Raw genomic sequence first — 25,013 nt, 5'->3', positions numbered from 1 at the left:
CATTAGGGTCTACATAATAAACCATTTTAAGATCCAGGCTCATCTGTATTGAAGTAAACGAGAGTCCTTGACAAACTCTCCATATACTAATAAAAACATCTTTATCTTTTTTTTAACATTCCCAACGTCCTGCAGGCACCATCTCAGATAGTGAACCCAGGATTGCTACTGCTATTAAGAAAACCTTCTTCAGCATGTTACACTGATTCATTTGAAGAAAGGTGTCTTAAAGGAAAAATATGTTAATTTTTCAGCTCCCATAGAGTTAAACATTTGATTTGTACCTTTTTAAAATCCATTCAGCTGATCTCCGTGGCTGGCGTTACCTCTTTTAGCCAAGCTTAGCATAATCCATTGAATCTGATTAGATCATTAGCATCGTGCTAAAAAAAACCAAAGAGTTTGGATATTTTTTCCTATGTAAAACTTGACTCTTCTGTAGTTACATCGTGTACTAAAAGCTGACGGAAAATTAAAAGTTGTGATTTTCTTGGCTGATTTGACAAGGAACTATACTCTCATTCCGGCGTAATAATCAAGACTGCTGCTGTAACATGGATGCGGGAGGCGCAATGATATTACGCAGCAGCAGAAAGTAGTCACCTTAGTATCTTATAATAGCAGGGGACTATTTTCGGGGACTTCATTATTACGCAAGAATGAGAGTAGTTCCTAGCCATATCTGCCTAGAAAATCGCAACTTTTAAATTTCTGTCTGTCTTAGTACACGATGTAACTACAGAAGAGTCAAGTTTTAAATAGGAAAAATAGTCTACTCTTTGGTTATTTTTTAGCGCGATGCTAATGTTCTAATCAGATTTAATGGATTGTGCTAAGATATGTTAAAAGTGCTAGTGCCAGACCCGGAGATCTGCTGAATGGATTTTCAAAATGGTAAAAATCAAAAGTTTAACTCTAGGGGAGCTGGAAAATTAGCATATTTTCAAAAAAAGTGGAGTGTCCCTTTAAAGAGTGATAAAAAAGTAAACGACATTGGCTGGGGAGGAGTTTTCGCTATCAGGACCACACCATTGCAAGGATAGCTGGGTCATTACAATGCTTCATGTGTATGAGAGAGTTTGCTTATGCTAAAATAAAGTCAGACCCATCAATCAATCCTTTGTGAGTGTTTGTGTGCAGTTGTGTGTTTAGGAAATCAGTCCCAGCCTCATCTCAGCTTGCTTCGGACACTTAAGGGCTTTCCAGTAAATGTTCTTTAACAATTCTGCTTTGAATACGCCATCTCTTAACTACGTCTGATATCCATCACCCTTTCTATGCCAATGCTTTTAACTATAGCAATAAAATCAAGTAACAAACAGCACAGTCTTGCGATCATTATACACCTACACTTATTTAAATCTTTGATACACTCCAGAGTACAATCAATAAACTGGAATACATTTGCTACATAGATGCCAGAGTTAAAGTAGTGTTAGCAGAGATGCCCAAACGTGAGTTTATAATTTACAGGAACATCTCGCATGGGCCTACACTTCGCCTGCTTTAATTTCAAGGTTCACAAAACATCTTCTGAATGCCAAGTTTGTTATCCCCTAACTTGCTGCCAAAACAGTATGCAGCTGTTTCATTTAAGAGTCATGATGAAAAAAATGTTCAAATAAAACCAATAAACCACAAATTGTTCAGCTACATTTAAAATATTAAACAATTTAATAAAATGTAATAAAAACTTTTCATCCAGTTTTCTTTTAAAATGAAAGATTTTAGGATTTTAGAAGTTGAAAAACTGAAACAAAAATATATAGAAGAATTACTTTTATAATAAATTGTAATATGCATTGTGAAATCGGCCTTAGCAGCTATGTGTCTAGAACTGCCGAATATGGAATCTATGTTAGTGTTGAGCGAATGCCGACAATATTGGGGGGCGGGGCAGTAGTTTACGTATTTATTTACTTGGTCATTTTTTACTTATTAATGACAAGTCACTTGATTGGTGGACAAAAAAACAAGGGCAACACTGTCATGACCGCAACCTTCTTAAAACGGATTCCATTAATCCATCCGCGTCATTAATTAAGTCCAGGCGCTCAAAGATTTCCTGCGTGCCAGGGAGTGGGAACAAAAAACTCACTGGTTTTAACTCTCTGCACGCCTAACAACATCTCCAGTGCAAGGTAATGTCAGAGCCGTGCGTTTTACAAGTTCAGGTGCTAGAAGGAGTCCATGACGTGCGCATTCAGGTCCGAGCAAAAGTCTATGTGGGTGCGAGAAAGCTCCCTCGTGCAAAGTAAAGCCCACAAACCCTCTCATGCGAGGAAAAGTACGCAATGCATAAGTTAATGTAAAACTATAATGCTGGTTATAATAATAACTATTGGCAACTATCATCATGAAAGCCTGCTATTAGCGATGTGTCTGACGATCGTCGATACACGATACTATCGTCTATCGCCAAAACCCTAATCTATGTACATATATATCTATGGCCGAGCTGGTGCGATGGAGTGGAGGCGGGAACAAATTTGCATATCCGTATCTTTGGTCCGAGCTGGTGTGAATAAGTAGAGGCAGGGAATAATTAGCATATTCATGGTGTAAACCAAATAAGGAAAAGCTGTACAGTTACATTCAAGGTATTTTAAAGCATGAAAAAATTATAGTCACAGCAAAAACTTACATATGCATTTATGATGCTCAAAGATTAATTTTAAGTAATAAAATTGTCAACTACCGGGGGACTTTTATTATATATTTTATATATTATTGTTTTATTAAAGGGGACATATCATGAAAATGTAAAAGTGCTATATTTGTGTCCCCAGTGTTTCTATCAACCTAGAAAACGTGAAAAAGGTCAACCCAGTAACTTAGTTTTGGTAAGCCATTTTTAAAATGAGGTCATTCGGGTTTTGTGACGTAGGTAGAGAGTCTTATTATAATGATATCATCCCTTCATCTGAACTATCCAACTATCATGGCACTGCCATTTAGTGCAGAAAGAGAGAAAAATAATAATCGACCGCACAACTGAGTTTCAATTTCAACAAACCACCATTATGGTGATCAGTATTTGCATTTCATCAACTCATTTGCATTTAAAAGGACACACCCAAAAACGGCAAATTTTTGCGCACACCTACAAAGTGGAAATTTTAACATGTTATAATAAATGATCTACAGTATATGATATTTTGAGCTAAAACTTCACATACGTACTCTGGGGACACCATAGATTTATTTGACATCTTAAAAAAGTATCATAATATGACCCCTTTAACAGATATTTATTAGTAAATCTTTTGAATTTTTTTTACTTTGAATCCCACCCATTAAATGTTTTAAACCTGTATTTTTACAAATCACAAACTTATAGTTTAATTTAAAAAATGCTCACTAAATTACTGTAAAACTATTGTTTTTTTTTAAATGGTGTAATACAGTACATTAAACACCTATGTGCTCTTTTACTGAAGTGTGAAAGGTCAGCCATTCAGATTACTGTAGATCGAGAAAGTTATGTTTTTCTTATATCAAATATGAATAATCGTGAACAAATGTGATACTAATTCACTTCTTTTAAATGGAATGAAGGCCGTAAAAATAATATTTGATTCATGGTCTGTGGGGGACCATAGCCTGGTAATAATTCATGGTAATACCATTAAACAGGTGTCTTCATATAAATATTTAGGAGTCCATATAGATAATTTACTATGCTGGTCTTCTCATATTAGTAGCCGTGTTCAAGGTTATATTTCCTGGAAAGGCTGAAGGATGACTTGTGGTACACGTTACTCTAAAAATTTTAGGATGGGAGAATAAAAAAACTATACAGGACATGAGGCATCTGTTCTTAAGCATGCTAGGAAAATTGTTGGTGATGAGTCACACATACAAATTTGAACCCTTTTACCTTTAGGGAAAAGATTCAGGGTCCCGATGTGTAAGTCTAGCCGGAATAAAAATTATTTTGTGCCAAGTGCTGTAAAAAAACGTAATTAAGATTCTGTAGTTTTAGTTATGAGATGGTGCTGTATTTATTTTATACACATACGCAACCCAGGCAACAATGTTGGTTAGTAGACACACCCCTTACTGCTGATTGGCTACAAGTTTGTTTTGGTACTCAGTCAGACTCCATTTTCCAAAGTGTTTTTCAAAAATCAGGCACCCCGCCTTTAATTGGATGTTGGAATTGTGTTGAATTGGATTTATGTACTGGCTGTGTCATGATAAATCCAAGACAAATTTTCCAGTGATGGGACAATAAAGCATATTTTTTCTATTAAATGGTAGTAGGTTTTAGTTATGTGTCCCTGTCTTTTGTTAAACTCTCGGTGAGCTCTGATGCATACATCATCTCAAATGGACAAACATTAAACCCTAAAACATATTTTTTAGAAATATTTCCAGCCGGCGGCTTGTTAATAAAACAGATAACGGACGCCAACTAGTAAATGATCTCTGGCTTAATCCCAGGATATTTCCATACACTTCCATAAATTATAAATTTACCATAGATGATATGGTAAAAATTAAATTTACTAGAGGAAACTTTGATTCAATAAATAGTAAAAAATGCATTATTGCTTTCTGTATGAAAACATATTATGATTGTGTTGCATACCTGTGGCAGAGAATTAAAACAGCAGAGGTGAAAATGCAGCTGACAAAACGAGCAAATTCACAAAAGAAAGCAAACAATCTTCTATCAGAGCCACAACCTTGATAAAACAACACAAAAACAGGGTTGCCAAAATCCCAAAGTAAAGATGTCCACACATCACCCATCATGGCAAGGGTGAAGGGCGGTTTCATGTTTTTAAACCGCTAAGCCAATGAGACCATTACGACCCCATCAAAAAAATGACAGCTGCCAACGCATCCACAGGTCTGACGGACAACAAGAAGCTTTGTCAACAAATAACTGTAATCGTCCTTATCCTCGGAGCGGGCCGCCTTTACAACACTATCTTATCAGGCACCAAATACTTTCCTGCAAACTATCTCTAGAGAATGCACCGGGAAAATTGCCACTAAACCAAGACCAGCCACTGACATAAATCACCTAGAGAGAGGAACATCGATAAGGCCTATCTTTAAGTTAAAGCCAAAGAGCTGGGTTTTTTGGGGGGTCAGAATGGGCAGCGAACTTAATTCAGATTCTAAGTGCCACTTTGCTTTTAAGATAAAAGGAAAACCTTCTCGGGGTAATCAATTCAATCTGGAAGTGCAAATCTTATTGCTGATAACCTCAACTGTCTTTTCTGAAATTGTCCTGACGCTTTTCCTGAAAGAACGCAAAATTGGGGGGGAAATGAGGTTAGGCTTCAGAATCAAATTGATTTTACTTTTCTTTTTATTTTCTTTATCCCACCAGGAAAATCAGAAAAGACAATTGTGGTAAAAGCCAACAACGATAAGACTGTTCCCATCGCTGCTGTAACATTTATGAGAAACGCCTAGTGATCCATCATGGGTGGTCTTCTGGTTTAATATCCCTGCTGAAAAGATTTGTCAAAACCATTTATGTTGATTTGGTACTGGCCTAGCTTTATAGTGTTTATAGCAATGCCGCTGTCACGGGTTTGAATCCCAGGAAATACATAATGAACCTTTAATGCAATTTAGGTCTTCTTTAATAAGCACTTGTGCCAAATGGATACAGTACGATTTTACAGTAAATGTATTGTAAATGATGAACCAGCTTAACTAAGAAAACCTAAAGCTGGTTGATCAGCATCCAAAAAGCAACATATGTTGTTAACCAGTCACGTTTGTCTATTCTGTAGAAAATATATGCTAGGGATGCTAAACAATTAATCGCGATTAATCGTTAGCAGAATAAAAGTTTTTGTTTACATCACATATGTGTGTAAACTGTGTACAATAAATATGTATATATATAAATATGAACACATTCATGTATAATTTTAAGAAAACATTTTTTTATATATTAAGTATTTATATTTATAGATAATATAAATTATACATAAACATTTCTAAAACATATACATGCATGTGTGTACATTTATTTATACAAATTTATTATACACAGTTCACATACATATATGATGTAAACAAAAACTTTTATTCTGCTAACGATTAATCGCGATTAATTGTTTAGCATCCCTGTGCTGTTTGGATACATATATATGGATATATAAAATAATATGGACCCTGGATAGAAAGACTGTTGCAAGTCTGAGGTTAAAATTATGTAAGCAATTAAAAACAAATCTAGACCGTTGCCTTGAAAACAAGAGCTGAGAAGAAAGAATCTGGGTTTTAAACACAAAGCAACTAGTGTAAACATTACAAATAAATGCTTCACAATCTCTATTAGATTACATTAATTTCCCTGTGAGGTCACACTCTTAAGGGCGATTTATAGTCGTGCGTAGGTTCGGTGTAGGCTATCCATAGCCTGTGCGTAGCCTGATGTGCACCTCGTAAAAATTTTAACAGTGCGTCAGATCTACGCGGACCACAAGCGCTGTGATTGGTCCACCAGAACCCCTCCCGTCAGGTAAAAAAAAAATGCGTCATAGGTATTTCCGTTTGTGATGGTGAAAACAAAGAAGAGCCAAGTTGAGGAGTGATTTAACTCAAACTACATCAAAAGTCGCTGTTTATTTACTTCCATCATTGCTGGTCTTCTCAAATTATACACAACAAGTTGCTGTTTCTTCTTTGTTTGTGGGTTAACTTGCCAAGCTGCTTCTTCTCTGACGATCGCGCTGCTACTCTGGTTACACGCGTGGATACTGCCCACCAGCGGTCGCGCGTGTGTTTGCACGTCGACACGGACAACGACGCAAAAGTATAAATGAAAACCGACGCGGAACCTACGCCGTCGCTGCTACGCCGTAGGACCTACGCACGACTATAACGAGCCGTTTAGTGGCATGATAATCTTAAAATTATCTTGTAGTGTGGGCATGGTTAAGATTTAAAAGATGAAATTCAGTCAAGATTCTCCATGTGTGTGTGTGCTACAATCAAATTTAATTAATGGCCTGAATTTGAAAAACCCTGTATGTGAGCCCGGGCTTAGATGTTTTGCTTCTAGATAAGTTATCTCCGTCAGGTAGTAGGGACATCTTATGTGTCGCATTTCCAAAACGTACACTTTAAAGGGACACTCCACTTTTTTTGAAAATATGTTCATTTTTCAGCCCCCCTAGAGTTAAACATTTGATTTTTACCGTTTTGGAATCCATTCAGCTGATCTCTGGGTCTGGCGCTGGCACTTTTATTATAGCTTAGCATAATCCATTGAATCTGATTAGAACATTAGCATCGCGCAAAAAATAACCAAAGAGTTTTGATATTTTTCCTATTTAAAACTTGACTCTTCTGTAGCTACATCGTGTACTAAGACGACGGAAAATTGTGATTTTCTAGGCAGATATGGTTAGGAACTATACTCTCATTCTGGTGTAATAATCAAGGAATTTGCTGCCGTAACATGGCTGCAGCAGGCGTAGTGATATTACGCACTGCCCCAAAATAGTCCCCTGCCATTCAAAGTTACTAAGGGGACTATTTTCGGCTGCTGCGTAATATCATTGTGCCTCCTGCAGCCATGACAGTATAGTTCCTAGTTATATCTGCCTAGAAAATCGCAAAATTTAATTTTCTGTCACGATGTAACTACAGAAGAGTCAAGTTTTAAATACTGTAAGAAAGATATCCAAACTCTTTGGTTATTTTTTAGCGCGATGCTAATGGTCTAATCAGATTCAATGGATTGTGCTAAGCTATGCTAAAAGTGCTAGCGTCAGACCCGGAGATCAACTGAATGGATTCCAAAACGGTAAAAAAAAAGTGGCGTGTCCCTTTAACATTCATTTCATCTGCTCGGAGAACAAACATTGAAAATCCAGCAACCAGACACTGTCTGCAGTGCACTTGTGCGAGTGAAAGAATGGAAAAGTCATAATCTCTTTCCTCACTCTTCTGTGACAGCTGACAGAGAGATCGCTTTCTCCATCTGGTTCTGAGGTTATCCCGCTAACAGCCAAAGAGTATCAGGTCCTGACAAACCAAAGCACAAATTAAAACTGTCAAAGCTGTTAAATAAGACTCCTCTGCCAATACGTGTGTATGTCATCAAACTAAAAACGCGTTTTGGACCAAATCACAACTCTGGGAAAACAAAACCCGCGTGCACGCCCAGCAGGACGCTCTGCTAAAAGGAAACATTGTGTAAAATCATTGTGCACACGTTTTCAGACTTGATATTGCATCTATTGCAAAGATTTGGGGCACACTTTTGAGAAGGTTTGTGAGTGGCACCCTGCAGGGTTGCAAGTCATTCTCTAAAATCTTTGTCATGAACTGTATTATAACAGTGAAGAAAGGTTCCACCAGCAATATTTTATTGCTCAAAGGGTTTATGGCTCAGGAATCAATACTCCACTAAGTAATGACCAAGTTTAAATCTGAACCAGGTATCCTAAGAGCGTTTCTGGGTTAAGACTGTGAGTGCCTTTGGGACAAATAAATCCTGTTCTCAAGTTTGACAACAAAAGAGTTCGGTCAAAGGAGACAGGTCTCGTCTTCCCGTGGACTTCCCCTTCATCACCAATCCCACTCCACCTCTCCGGTTATGATGATGAAGTTTCCACTGCAGCTGCTTTTGTATTCAGGCTCTTCTCATAAGAATATGCAGATCCATTAAACAGATTCCTGCATGAAGAGATTTGCCAGTCTACTGTTCCCATAACCCCATCAGTCAGAACCATCAGCAAATCCATTTCAAACAGCACCTGATCCTGCTTATATTTCCATTAAAAAAGATCACTGTTAAATTTCTATCTGGCTTTTCCCACGCTTCAATAAAGTAATCCAAAAGTAATCCAATCCTGGGTGTTTTCTCTGTGGCCCAAAATCTTAAATTTCTGCTCATGGAATCTACACTTATTAAAACTCAAAACAGACCGACAGCAGATGTAAGATTATCTACACAGCATGATACGTGAGAATTAAAGTTTTTCTTGCACAAAAATAAAATAACATCACACTTATGCATGACTGCCTCAAGCTGGTTTGACCTGTTATTTTCATCAGGTTCCTATTGAACCAATGAACCAATTCTTGTAAAATCCGACATATGTGACCCTTTCTTTCTTTTCTTTCTTTATTTATTCTTCACACCATTCCAGCATCTATGGCTATATTTATAGTGAGAACCGGTTGATCCATACACAAGTTGATCCATACACAGGTTAGGTGAGGGGCAATTTGGTATCTCCAATACACCTAACTCAGTGGTTTCCAACCTTTTTCACTTCAAGACCCCCTAGTTGCCCACAAAAATATTTGAAGGCCCCCCCACTAACTCACAAAATTGCCAAAAAAATAAGAAACATCTTGATTTTTGCTTGTTTTAGCTTATTTTAATGCTTGTTTTGTCCAATTTTTTATCATTTTAAGTCATCTTGAGGCCCCTGTGGAAATCTGCTGATGCCCCCCTGTGGGCCCCGACCCCCTGGTTGGGAAACACTGTCCTAACTTACCTACTCAGAAGTAAACCCACCCTGAAACAGGGAGAACATGCAAATACATCACAAGAAAACCACCAGACCTGACCGGGACTCGAACCAGGGACCTTCTTGTTGTAAGGCAACAGTGCCACCCACTGAGCCACCGTGCCACTGTGCCAACCCCATATGTGACCCTGCCTGTAAAAACCCAGCTAAACTCTATTTTTGTGATTTACTGTTTTTATATAATATCATCATAAAGTAATGAACATTCTGTAAAAATATAACCTTGATATATATATATATATGAATAAGATCATAAAAAAATGTAATCAATTACTCAAATCAAACTTTGATGCTCCAAATCTCATCATTAGATTATGATTAGCCTGGATTTCAGGGTCACATATTTTCAAGCTGTCGTCTCTGTGAATGGCCGCTGTGCATAGCTGCACTCACCTTGAATTGGACAGTAAATTTACGAATGTCTCAACTTCATTGCAATGCATATGAATTCATATCAAAGACCACAGTAAAAGATATACAACGCATCTCCTAGACTTGAAACAATTGAGGCCAAAATGTCACAAAACTGGCAGCTGACTTCACTTAGAGCCTGGGTCTGCGCAGGAGTCATCCAGTTTGACTCAATGATAAACACACAAATCATGTTATAACACCCCAATAGCATCTAATAACTACCTTAAACCAAACTTATTAGAAAACTGATCACTTAAAAGAACATCTGCATGATAAGAAATGACTAAAACAACCAAAAACATTTCTGATAAAAAAAATATTAGATTTTTAAGTTTGACTAACATTGCATTAGTTTATGTAAAGAGTGGGGTTTGTGACCTATACTGGACCCATTCACCAAAGGGCAAAATGTTTTGGCTTCACTTTTCAGGATGTGTGTGGCACGCCTGATTCATACAAAATCGCCAGTGAGATTTTAAATGTTCAGTGAGATCAATGTGGAAACCCCCTTTAACTCCCGCTAGGGGTGGGCGATATGACCAAAAAGAATAGGATTCGTTTTATATCATGATAAGATTTGTATCACAGTAGAGTTTTCTAAGGTTTGTATGTAATTAAAATCTTTAATGCCATAGAATTTTTATAATTTTCACAAAAAAATATACAAGCATAAAAAAAGACAAAAAACATCTTATTAAAGGTAGAAAATTCATTTTGTTAAGAGCAGTGAAAGGTTTTTCTCAATACTCGTGCGTTTGCTTTTCAACTGTTTACTTTCTCTTAAGACCTAAATCTTCGTGTTTATGAGCATCTTTTTGACGCATATTTTTTGAAAATATTACGCAGCGCCTGAAAATAGTCCCCTGTTATTGAAAGTAACAAAGGGGACTATTTTCAGGCAGTGCGTAATATCACTACGCCTGCTGCAGCCATTTTACATCAGCAAAGTCCTTGATTATTACACCAGAATGAGAGTATAGTTCCTAGCATCTGCCTAGAAAATAGCAACTTTTAATTTTCTGTCGGTCTTAGTACACGATGTAACTACAGAAGAGTCAAGTTTTAAATAGGAAAAAATCCAAACTCTTTGGTTATTTTTAGCGCGATGCTAATGGTCTAATCAGAATCAATGGATTATGCTAAGCTATGCTAAAAGTGGTACCGCCAGACCCGGAGATCAGCTGAATGGATTCCAAAACTGTAAAAATCAAATGTTTAATTTCAGGGGAGCTGGAAAATAAGTGTCCCTTTAAGGCCAATAAAGCGGTAAAAATGCTCACAAGCTTAATTAGCAGCGGGAACGCGACTTGCGCGCTCATTTAACACAGAAACATGGCCAATAGTCCAAAATCGCCCACCCCTAAATCCCACTAACACATTTCCCCTAGCATTGTCCAGCAACTTAGAAATTAAAGTTTTTTTAGTGAACATCAGTATGACTGTTATTGAGAAACAAAATACAATCAAGATACGAAGTTTGGAGTTTTGCTGCCATTTGGCTTCCTTTCATCCCTCTCATCTGTTACCATGACAACCTCTTAAACCACAAATATAGTACATCAGTGGTTTAGATAATGTAGGCTGATAGGAAACCCAGCCAATCATTGTCTAAGCACACATCCCCAGAGCTTTCCAAATGATCTAAACTTCAAGACAAAAACATAAAACGAAACATTTTACGTGATATACACGTCTGAACTCCCCTGGAAGATAATTAAGTCAGTTGGCTGTATATATAGATGGTGACAGATGTTATATTGTGGTTTTTACAATCTTAATAGACAGAAATCCGCTTACGGTGTCCCCTGATGGAGCTAAATGAATAAGAAGGTGGATTTTACATGTTTGTGTGATTCAGTATGAGTATCCAAATTCCCTGTACTGCGCACCTGTGTTCAATTCACTAAAATGATCAATGTTTCTCCATTGAAAATCTCAGCCTAAATGGATTTCCAGCGCATGTTGTGCTGTTAAAACATGCCGGTGTCCCAACCAGGCTTCGAACGAACTTAACCAGCAAACCTTCCTGACGTTAATAGGTCAACAAGCTTAAACTGAAACAGGATAGATGTATGCTATAGTGCAAAATACTCATTCCACTTTTCTTCACAAAAATCTCTAAGCCATCAAATGTCTCATCCAATCAAACCAAACGCAGAATCAGGATAGCTAACCCTAACTTTTCACACTAATTTCAGTCTAAAATGTTCATTATAATGGCCACAATGCCTAAAGACTGGGTGATTGTCTTCTTATAAGACCATGAAAGATCACAAAGTGCAACATGGACCTAATAAACTTGAGTGAGAAATGTATGTAGACCATGGGTCTTCAAAAGGAGGCCGCAGACCCTTAAAGGGTCCTAGGGTCTCATGCTATATCAAGGGAAATACAAACGAAAGCCAATCAGGTAACACTTAAAGCTTTTCTAGGTCAAAGTACGTTTCACAATCCAGCACACATCCCCGGGAAACACATGAATTGTGGGAAAATGGAAATCTAGAGTACGGGTCAGAGCTCTGAATCACAGAGCAAAATAAATACATGAACTATAACCAAAATACAGTCAGAATTTGCGCACAAAGCAGGCCGCGCTGGCCGGCTTCCTTCGTAAAATAAGCCGAACGTCTTCCGCTGCCCCCCCAACTCTGCCTTTTACATCGCCCTCCTGGACGTCAAACTACATGGGCGAAGCCAGCGCGGTGGGAAGCCAAGCACTTCCTGCCTCCAGAGCTGGCAAAGAGACAGGCTCTCACGGGAACAGTGTGCATGAACAGGAACTGTGTGTGTATGCATGCGTGTGTGGACGTACTTTGCCAGCACAGTTGGTTCGGCACCCCATGAGACCTGGATGGGGAAATCTGGCTTAGTGACAGGACCAGATATAAAGAAAACAAACACGCATATGACTGAGTGATTACACAGCAGGTCGGCAAATGACCTTTAGATTATTAAATTACCGTCTGATTAATAAAACATATAAAAGATGTGTAAAACACAGAAACATACCGTCTTACGAATGAAAGCACCTTATGTCAGTAACTTTTGCACATCTTATGGGCACAGATGGTGTAGTTATGGCATCCAGGGGATTGAGAAAAGTGGGCGTTAGGTACCATTATGAACCGACAGGGACGAATTTGTGACGTAAGCAAAGAAATAACGAGCAAGCTATTAAGTTTACAACCCCAAATCAGAAAAAGTTGGAACACTGTAGAAATTGTGAGTAAAACAAGAATGGAATAATTTACTAATCGCATAAACTTATATTTTATTTACAATAGAATATAAATAACATATTGGCTCATTTTGGATTTCATGAGAGCTACACATTCCAACAAAAGTTGGGACAGGTAGCAATAAGTTAAATATACACAAAAGGAAAAGCTTAAGGACTAATTTGCAACATATTAGGTCAATTGGCAACATGATTGGGTATAAAAAAGCCTGTCAGAGTGGCAGTGTCTGTCAGAAGTCAAGATGGGCAGAGAATCACCAATTCCCCCAATGATGCGGTGAAAAATAGATTTCTGAGTTTCTCAGAGAAAAATTGCAAAGAGTTTGAAGTTATCATCATCTACAGTGCATAATATCATCCAAAGATTCAGAGAATCTGGAACAATCTCTGTGCGTAAGGGTCAAGGCTGGAAAACCATACTTGATGCCCGTGATCTTCGGGCCATTAGACGGCACTGCATCACATACAGGAATGCTACTGTAATGGAAATCATAACATGGGCTCTGGAATACTACTAAAAACATTGTCGGTGAACACAATCCACTGTGCCATTCGCGTTGCCGGCTAAAACTCTATAGGTCAAACAAGAAGCCATATCTAAACATGATCCAGAAGCAAAGGCGTTTTCCCTGGGCAAGGATCATTTAAAATGGAAAACTGTTCTGTGGTCAGATGAATCAAAATTTGAAGGTCTTTTTGGAAAACTGGGACGCTATTTCATCCGGACTAAAGAGGACAATGACAACACAAAGTGTTATTTTATGCTCATTTCAGAAACCTGCATCTCTGATGTTTTGGGGTTGCATGAGTGCGTGTGGCATGGTCAGCTTACACATCTGGAAAGGCACCATCAATGCTGAAAGGTTTATCCAAGTTTTTGAGCAACATATGCTCCCATTCAGACATTGTCTCTTTCAGGGAAGACCTTGCATTTTCCAACATGACAATGCCAGACCACATACTGCATCAATTACAACATCAAGACTGCTAGAAGAAGGATCTGAGTACTGAATGGCCAGCCTGCAGTCCAGATCTTTCACCCACAGAAAACATTTGGTGCATCATAAAGAGGAAGATACAACAAAGAAGACCTAAGACAGTTGAGCAACTAAAAGCCTGTTTTAGACAAGAATGGGACAACATTCCCATTCCTAAACATTGGTCCTCCTCCAGCTGTTCCTTTATATGTACATTTAAATTTTCCGGCCTCTTATTGCTACCTGTCCCAACTTTTTTTGGAATGTGTAGCTCTCATGAAATCCAAAATGAGCCAATATTTGGCATGACATTTCAAAATGTCTCACTTTCTACATTTGATATGTTATTTATATTCTATTGTGAATAAAATATAAGTTTATGAGATTTGTAAATTATTCCATTCCTTTTTTCCCGACTGTTTCTGATTTGGGGTTGTAGATAAAAGGTTACAAAGACTTTTTTAATAATGTGCATTGATCATTCGTACACAACAAAGCATGGAAACGTGCACTATGAAGTAAACAGGGTCCATGTTTAAAGAGCAGCTATTGTCCGATTCACGTTTTTACATTTCCTTTGGTGTGTAAGTGTGTATTAGTACATGTTAAGGATATGCAAAAGGTACAAACCCCAAAGTAAACAATGATGCGAGTTATCGTCTCCAATGTAAATCTCTTTTCTTGGACTACAACAAACACATGGATTGTAGGCAACAGTTTACTTCCTAGGATTGGTGATGTAGACAAGACCGACCTTATCATAATTCATTCCGCTTGGACTCTGTAAGTTACCTCCTGTTAGCATTGCATTGTAAGCGAATCTTTCAAACATAGTAAGGAGCGTCACATTTCCTGCTGACGTCAGAGGTATTCAGACCAATCACAACATACAGACTAGCTGGCCAATCAGGGACACAGAGCTTTTCAAATCCATGTGTTTCAGGAAGAGAGTGAAATCTGAAGGTACAAAAATGTGTGGTAAATAATGTTTTTTTATCATAAACCACGAGAACACATTGTCTTATATCAAATACACAAAATAACCTTGTTTTTAGCAATGACAAATGTACTCTTTAAGTCATATTGACATTAAAACAAATCCGTGATGAGTATTTTGGTTAGTTTGTAAACCCTTGGTCTTTTATTCGCCATTCATTAATGACTCCTGTGGCACTGTTAAGCGTCCATCACTACGGCCTTACAATTTTTTTACCCTTTCTAATCTCATTTCCACAAGGCTTGGATTCTTTCACAACACAGAGCGCTGAATGTCACAGGGGTGAGACAATCCCGTCTCCCATATCGAATAAAACCATGACCTACTTCTGTTATCCAGCACACATCTTTGAACATATTCCCCCAGTGGTACTTGGCATATGTGACCCAGATTTCCAGACAGCGAGCTGGCAAAAAATCCATGAAGTCATGAAAAAGCATTATGATCTTTGCGGGATCCAAAGATGGTCGTTTACAAGGACATAACCGGGATCCTGCGGGTGACGTTACCGCAAGTACAACTGAGGGCATCACAAGAAGTCCTGCCTGTAGCTGTCCAAGCTCTCAGTATGTGATCCATATTACTCACTTTTATTACGCCACATTAAAGCACTAATGTTCTCTTGTTATAGCGAAGCATGCAAAGCACATCAAAGTAGCGATCCATTCCAGGAGAAATGTTCTGCCATCTGCCTCCATTAACTTTGCCTAGGGCCTAGTCCATCTCTGACATGCTGAGTGCTCAGTATGCATGCTTATTAGGGTCTACCACCATGATGTACCAATGCAAGCTTTTGCCTATGTGATGCTGTGGCCAATTCTGTTAGATTTGGGGGTATGTTATCAGTGATGCTTGCTAAGTCTATTATTATTATTGCTCAAACTTGTTAGTGTTGGGAATTTGAAATAATCCAAGGCCAAGGTTAGATCAAAGTCCCTTTGGGGAAGTCGCACCACTAGGCGGCCATGTCTGCAACGCCTCAGAGCAGTTATTTCAGTCATGCAAACGCAAACTTTTATTTTGTATGTGATTAATCGCGATTAATCTTTTGACAACCCTACTTTTTAGCTACTGGTCATGCGCACAGTTTGGCAATCGCCTCAATCGCCTCATCGACCATTAGGCGGCCATGTCTGCAACGCCTCCGAGCAGTTATTTCAGTCATGCAAGACTAAAGTCCTATTTAATTGAACAGGGAAAGACAGATATAACTAAAATCCTGTGCTAAAATCAAAATTACTTTTTAGTACGGCTGTCAAAAGATTAATCGTGATTAATCGCATACAAAATAAAAGTCTATTTTTGCATAATATATATGTTTGCAATGTTGTAATAACTTTTAACATATAAATAAATACACACACATGCATGTATTATTTGCATTCACTGCATGCATGTAGTATTTATTTATTTATTATATATTTTATATTACATTTAAAAAAAATACATCAATAAAATGTTTCCTAAATGTATACATGTATGTGTGTATAAATTCATAATAACTACAGAAAATGCACACACAAATATATTATGCAAACACAAACTTTTATTTTGTATGCGATTAATCGCGATGAATATTTTGACAGCCCTACTTTTTTGCTACTGGTCATGCGCACAGTTTGGCAATCGCCTCATGCACCACTAGGCGTAGGCGGCCATGTCTGCAACGCCTCCGAGCAGTTATTTCAGTCATGCAAGACTAAAGTCCTATTTAATAGATCAGGGAAAGACAGATATAACTAAAATCCTGTGCTAAAATCAAAATTACTTTTTAGTACGGCTGTAAAGAGATTAATCGTGATTAATCGCATACAAAATAAAAGTCTATTTTTGCATAATATATATGTGTGCAATGTTTTAATAATTTTGTACATATAAATACACACACATGCATGTATTATTTGCATTCACTGCATACATGTAGTATTTATTTATTTATTTATTTATTTATTTATTATATATTTTATATTACATATACATTAAAAAAATACATCAATAAAATGTTTCCTAAATGTATACATGTATGTGTGTATAAATACATAATAACTACAGACAATGCACACACGAATATATTATGCAAACACAAACTTTTATTTTGTATACGATTAATCGCGATTAATCTTTTGACAGCCCTACTTTTTAGCTACTGGTCATGCAGTAGCTTAATATACAGTTTGGCAATCGCCTCATGCGACTCTGTACAGAACCCCCCTTCATAGCATGGTCAGTCTTTATCGATTGATGATTGGTTCTTTTAACTGGAAGGCGGGACATTCGGCACCAGAGTGTTGCATTGGCCCTCTATTCATATGCTCAATCTTGTTATATCCATGAATATAATCTATGTAATTTCGTGGATTTCCAGCACATACCGATCAAATGTACACTTAAATAAAATATCTGCAAAACCGTCAACAATAAACTGGATACTCAGAACGTCTTAACAACTGCATAACAACAACTTGCCACCCACACAACTCTCTTGGCGATGAGTTTTGCACAGGCAAAACCTACACACATTTCTTTATTTAATTTTGCACCCAAACCTTGCACTATTCCCAGCTCCTATCCACCACTAGTAAAAGATCTCCATATCCTGTGTTTTGTGTCCCGTATAATCTGCCCAACACGGCCACAGACGTTCAGTGAACGTATGGGAGATATGATATTAAAGGAAATGGCATCCCCAAACCTACGAGCAACATATAAAGGGAGAAAACATTTAAAGAATCCCATGATGCACATTCTCTCCTTCCCACTTTCTTCCTACGATATTCTCATAATAATGACCTGTGACAGCAGGAAAATAAAACAGGGCCTATCAATATGAATTAAGATAATGCTATAAGATAATGGCAGAGAGCTTTTGGCAAGAGATTTGTCCAGTTCAGTATAATGCTCTGGGGCTCTCAATAAAATGTTACCAGATGTCATTTAACAAAGTTCTCAAAATGTCTTCCTGATTGTTAAAATTAAAGCTTTGGATTTAATTTGCAACAGCTCTGACATAAACTGGGACCGTTTAAAGATAAAGCAAATACATTTGGGATGGGTGTTACTCAGAAATAGGGCATGATTGTTTGATGTACTGTACGGACAAGGGTCTACACTGCCCTCTGTTGGTAGATGGAAAAACTAAATGGGCATAAATCAGTATAATGAAAATAAACCAGCACTTAAAAATAAGAATTCATGTAGTCACACTTTGTCAGAAATAAAGGTGCAAAAGATGTCAGTAATCTTTAAAAAGGTCCTAATATGTATCATTTAGGTACAGATATGTACCTTTGAGGGACCATTGTGTATAAAGTACCAATATGTACCTTTAAGGTACTAATATGCCCTCTTAAGGTGTATTTTTTAAAGTGTACCACCCTAGTGACAGCTTTTTTATTTCTGCCATTGCAGAATGCCTGAGATATTAAAATTTATTTATTATTGAAAATGCACATTAGATTCTCATTTTTATAATAATGAAAAGTATCCTGTCTGGAAAAATTACATTTTCAACTTTCATTATTTTGTTTCACATTATTTTTTTAAAACTCTTTTTTAAAAATCTTGTTAATACTCACAGTTTCTTAAGGGCTTTGATCACATGACTGATGAGTGACTCCTGTGTAAGTTTTTCACGTGGCTGTCTTCTGAACTCCTGAGAAGACTCAGATAATCTCAACTTCATTGAAGTTCGACTGTTGAGAAGAACACAGAGAAGATAATAATGTGTTTCTGTTTATTTTTCATGCATCTGAATCTTTATTTTAGGATATTCATGTTGAACTCAAGTTCATCAGTGTTGGAGTGCATGAATAAAAAGAAAAGAAAACGTAATAATAAAGAATGAGTAGGTAGGCCCATGTTTAAACTTTCAGATGTTCATGTAAATAAAAGTTTAGCAGTGCCTTCATCACAATGATCTTTCAATGCTACAACCACAGAAGATAACCACACGCCTATTTTCAATTAAACCGACCCTTAAATAAGTCTCCTTTGTGAGCACTTCACAAGACATTCAATCCCAAATGGGAAAATATCTATATTTCAGTCAATGAGAACCATGACTCATATGTCACTACCCACAAAAACATGGATTCGTCTGCTCCGGCAAGCTGTTAAAGGACTATAAACATTACTCAGTACATCTCCGAGTGGGACTAAACTGATTGACAGGATCAGAGTTTCTGCGTCACACCTCAGCCTACGTGTCCTTTAGAAAACATTTCCTGTTTGTGACTTTAACTCGCCAAGCTCCAACTTACTAAAAAGCACAATGAGGATTTTTAGAATAATGACGCACTTCTTTTGATATGGCTCGCGGGGCGAGAAACGCTCCAACGCACTGTTATTATCAAAGTTTCTGTACAATACAATTTTAGTCATTCCCAAGGAGTAATTTAGTTTTGCTGCAAAACTATAACCGAATTTTAAAATGAAAAAACAAACACAAAATGCATTCAGCAATATGCACATTAGTGGAAAACAAAACTGCTGTGCAACTTCACATGCACCAAAATTTGAGTCCAATAAATCTTTTTAATGATCTAACAAAGGAGAGCACAATGTTTGCTTTCTGTTAGGTGGTACGATCCAAAGATTATTTCAATCTGCAAATATAAATCACTCGCTGTAATATATGTGGATTGTAAAATAAGACTTCACATGCACTGAATTTTAATGTCCAGAATTACATATATGTTTAAATAAACAGCTCCATTTGATTTGTTGTTGTGTATGTGTTTCTAAAGTAGGTTTGCTATATATTTCTACTAAAGGGAATTTATAGTTTTAATACAAAATATACATAATACAGCAAATAAATCATCTGTCTAAACTTTTAGATTGTATAAACTTGATGGGGTTAGCTTGGATTAGAAACTTCCTGATCTGTTTTCCTGCACTTTAGAGGGGACATTTCATGAATTTTTTTTCATGTTTAAGGGCAAAAATTGGGTCCCCAGTGCTTTTATTAACCTAGGACATGTGTAAAAGAACAACCCAGTAACTTAGTTTCGGTAAACCATTCTCTGCAAGCATGTGAACAAAATAGGTCATTGAAATCTGGCTCCCCTTGTGATGTCAGAAGGGGATAATAACGCCCCTTAATTTGCACTATCCAACCACGGCACTGCCATTTAGTGCAGAGATCAGCTCATTTGCATTTTAAAGGACACACCCAAAAACCCATATTTTGCTCACACCTACAAAGTTGCAATTTTAAGATGCTATAATAAATGATCTATGGTATTTTAAAGGTAGGGTAACACATTTAGAAAAATGCTAACGGTAGCCGCCTAGCAATGAAATCCCACCAAAGTCACGCCTCTTTCAAAACACATGAACACGCACAGATCAGACGGTCACGTCTCATGTCTCATTCACCAGTGAGAAAACTTTGCAGTACAAAGTGAAAAACACTTCCAAAATAACCAACATAAACAACTGGTTTACATCAGAATTAGTTTAAGCACACGTTCGGTTGTGTAGACGTAGTAACTATATCGTTACGCTAATCCGTAAACGAACACAAATTTCATAAGCAACACAATGTTTCATCAAAGTAGAATATCTGAATCCATCTCAATACAAACATATCGCGTACCTACCTTACCAAAATAAACAGTGCAACGACCCTTTCAGACCCTTTGCCTCCTGCAGCTGTTTCATCTTGTGGTAAAGCAGTAAAGTTACTGATGTTAATTTAGGTTTTTGTTCTTGCTAATCCAGGCAGTTTTTGCTGTTGTTGTTATTAAAGATGCCTGTAGTTTTGTGGCTCCTGTGTAGGTTGTCAATTCAGCATAAAAGTTTGCTGTTCTCACTGTTTACAGACAGGAGGTGAGCGCATGTTAACGCGCCGATGACGTATGGTGTCTGCGTGGACTCGCTGCGCGGTGGGAATTCAAATTACGCTTACGTATGAGGGACAAAAAAGGAAACGTCCGTTCGGACCGAAATCTATGATTTGTTGAAAATTTTTTGGTCCTACGCCTTTCACAGATGACATAAATTTCTACAAATACATTTAAACAACTTAACACAGTGATTGCTATCAGGATGTGAGGAGACTTTTAACCAGCATAACTAAAAATGTTTCAGGATCAAATCTGTTACCCTACCTTTAAGATAAAACTTCACATACATACTCTGGGGACACCATAGATTTATTTTACATGTTTAAAAAGTATCGTGAAATGTCCCCTTTAATGACAAAAAAACTGGAAAATAAGTTAACATCTTGACAAAACTTTTCCAATTTACTGTCATCTGCTGATCTATGCTGACAACCGCATGGACAGATCTTTATTTGAAATATTTAAAAATCTGGAATCTGATGGCCCAAAAAAATCTTAATATTAAGAAAACACCTTTAAGTTGTCCAAATGAAGTCCTTAGCAACATATATTAGCCTACTACTAATAATTGTTATATATATTTATGGTAGAAAATGTACAATTGACCCAGGCAATGTTTTGTTGGCTATTACTACAAATATTAATATATATATATATATATATATATATATATATATATATATATATATATATATATATATATATATATATATATTTATTTATTTATTTATTTATTTATTTATTTATTTATTATATTTTTTCACTTCATGATAATTTTCTATTAAATACTCACATGCTGCTTTTGAGGTGAATTCTGGGTAAAGATGTCTGAGGTCGCAGGAAAACTCTTTTACAAGAGTTCATGAATTTTTTATGGGCCTCTTCAGTAGAAGTGCAACTGTGAAGATAAGTAACACTGTTATAGTAATAGCTTTTTCTAAAATTGGCTATTAAAAGACCTTACAGAGTTTACCACCAGTTTACAAAACAAAATCAAATCAGGTGCGTATTTATATTAATTTACCACGTCAATAACATATTCAACCAGCCTACCTATTATTTAGCTCTGTTATTCTGCACAAGTCGCTCAGCTCTGTGTAGTCAATGGCTGCGAGTCTTTGTTCACCTGTGGACACAAACTGTATTTAACAAACCTTGTACTAGACAAACAACAGCCAACAAAACTCTTTTCCGTGTTTTTGTTTTAAAAATGTATATCCAGTATACCCAGACACCCAATATACAAATCATTATGCAAGCCTTTAGGACAAAACAAGGTCTTTATTTCATTTTATGTTGATCTGCATACTGCACTGATGATCTCTTACCTGAATGTAGGGATCTGTGTGTGATTGTTTGAAGAGCCATAATGTTCAAGGTGTCTTTATTTATGTTATATATTTTTAAGAACTATCAAAGACTCTATTTTTGTTGATGTGGAGTGAGTAGAGCGCAATAGCCGGCTGTGTTTGCCCTATTGCTGTGTGCTATGGTAACAGACATACCGTATAGGCTTGTGTCAGCCATGTGGCCTTCTCAGATTACACTCATTTCCTAAAGTAAAAGTAAATTTTTATGTGACAAATATCATTTTGGCTGGTATGACGTTATAATTCTCTCTCTAGGTCTTTACTGGTATGTGTTGAGTTCTATTAGTGGGATGTTATTTGATTAATGGTTACAACATAAAATCCTATTAAGACCCAAATCACAATTCTGTAATGGTTTTATGGATAAACTGCTGATAGATCATGAAAGTAATGGAAATTAAATGGCAATGTAAATTATTAGAATCTATATTGTTTTACTCAGTAGGGATGCACAATACTGTGGTAATACAAATTATCATATTTATTTACGCCTACACTCTTAAAATAAATGTGTTAAATTAACACATCTTGTGTCTAGTTAAGGACAACACATCTAGTGTGTTGTCCTTAATTTAACACATCTCTGTGTTATTTTTGGAACAACACACTTTGTGTTGTTTTAACACATCTTGTGTTGTCCCTTTTATTTATATGAACTCAAAATCAACACGAAATGACACATAATGTGTTAAAAATAACACATAATGTGTTAAATAGTTTAACACAAAACAGTGTGTTAAAATTAACACATCCAGGATCATTTAAGTTCATAAAAAATAAAAGGGACAACACAAGATGTGTTAAAACAACACAACGTGTGTTGTTCCAAAAATAACACAGAGATGTGTTAAATTAAAAACAACACACTAGATGTGTTGTCCTTAACTAGACACAAGATGTGTTAATTTAACACATTCGTTTTAAGAGTGTATATTTACATTTATGCATTTGCCAGAACAAGTGTTTTTTAATTTGTTGTAGTGTTTTTTAATTTGTTGTAGTGTTTTTTTAACTTGCTGTTGTGTTTTTATTTTGTTATGTTTTTTATTTTGTTGTAGTGTTTTTTAATTTGTAGTTGTGTTTTTTAATTTGCTGTAGTATTTTTTTATTTTGTATTTGTTTTTTTATTTTATTGTAGTGTTTTTTAATTTGCTGTAGTGTTTTTTAATTTGTTGTTGTTTTTTAATTTGCTGCAGTGTTTTTTAATTTGTTGTGCTGTTTTTTAATTTGTTGTTGTTGTTTAGTAATTTGTTGTTGTGGTTTGCACTTCAGGGCCACCGTAGTACAAGGAAGGTGTGTGACCGAAAATGCTGCTTATTCACATGTTTTTGCTTGCATGACACGCATCTTAAAGTAACAAGCAGGTTGAAACCCAGAAGTTCGACCCAGAAAATCGACGCGCGTGCCCGCAATGTCAGCATTACTATATATTGTATGACAGATGAGCACCTAGTTTGCAACACTTCGACCTCGGGTGCAGTAATATTGACGGAAGTTTGAGCGATAGGGGGAGTAGTCAGGAGTGATGATGTCACTGCGCGCAGAGGTCGAAGTGCTGCAAACTAAGTGCTCTTCCGCCATACAATATAGTTCTCATTTTTATCCGCTTAAAAAATCAACATGTTTTATTTTGTGCCACCATACTTACTCATGTAACTACTCATGTAACAGTCTTTAAATAGGAAAAACATGGAAGTGTTTGGTGGCTTCTAAATTCATCCCTGTTTGGATCCTAAGGAATGAATGAGGCTAAATGCTAACACATTCACGACAAGCTGTACAAAGATTAAGTGCACGCTTTGAATGAAGATATGTATGTATTAATTCGTTAAGGTAAGGACATAGTAAAACATTGAAAAATAGTTGTGTTTTCCTTTAAGGCACCATAAACACTTACTTTTTTAAATTGAACCAACCAATTTTTATTTAGAGTGTACTTATTTGCCAATAAACTAAAAATTCTGACTTAAATGAAAATTTATGTATGAACATTTTGTGATTTTTTTTTTAATTAAATATTTTCCTCTAACCCAATTAAACACTGAAATATGCAGCAGGCTATGTAAGATTAATATATTTTAAATTAAAAACAGGAAAACACTTCATATGAAGATGTGCAGAATAAAGAAAGGAGGATGTGAGATCAAAGAAGTCTTCTTAGCCACCTCTGAAACCACACAAGTAAATCCCCTCAGCTGAACTAAAAGCTTATAAGGTTTAATTAAGTAAGTGGTCCACTGCTCCATATGAGCTAAACTAATCCAGCAAAACAGCTCACAGATGCACCAATGAATTCCCTGAACCAATATTCCCTTAAGAGTATTGTGATGCAGAGAAACCAAAAATACTAGAGCATTTTGCCAACCACATATACTGTAAAAACAAACATCTAGACCAGAAATCTAGACACTTGACAATTTTTTTAAAGAATAATATTTTGTTTTACAATTTACATTTTAAAATGCTTGATGTGGCTGTAAGCATGTTTCTTAACCCACTTCATTAGACCGCATTTACTCTCTGTGATGAAGTGTGGCCTCAGCTCACGTCTGAGGTCTGTTTAAGGTGGGTATTAGTGGTCTAAAACCACTAATTGAATCAGGCTGTAATGTTAGGTAGACTGGAGACGATGAGAGCTCTAACA

General features: G+C 36.6%; 1 protein-coding gene across 1 annotated transcript in view; it reads right to left on the bottom strand.

The window, feature by feature from the left end:
- cnbd1 (cyclic nucleotide binding domain containing 1) overlaps window positions 1-9,644 on the bottom strand; it is a 35,104-nt gene extending 25,460 nt beyond the window's left edge. The window contains exons 1-2 of the mRNA XM_065259088.1: window positions 9,565-9,644; window positions 9,492-9,512 (exon numbers count right to left, since the gene is read on the bottom strand). Of these exons, the coding sequence (XP_065115160.1) occupies window positions 9,492-9,512; window positions 9,565-9,644 (101 nt within the window). The remainder of the gene's footprint in view (window positions 1-9,491; window positions 9,513-9,564) is intronic.
- Between the last annotated feature and the right edge of the window lie 15,369 nt (window positions 9,645-25,013).

Source organism: Paramisgurnus dabryanus, chromosome 22 (genome assembly GCF_030506205.2).
Source record: "Paramisgurnus dabryanus chromosome 22, PD_genome_1.1, whole genome shotgun sequence".
Lineage (NCBI taxonomy): Eukaryota > Metazoa > Chordata > Actinopteri > Cypriniformes > Cobitidae > Paramisgurnus > Paramisgurnus dabryanus.
This window is presented reverse-complemented; position numbering and strand designations above follow the sequence as displayed.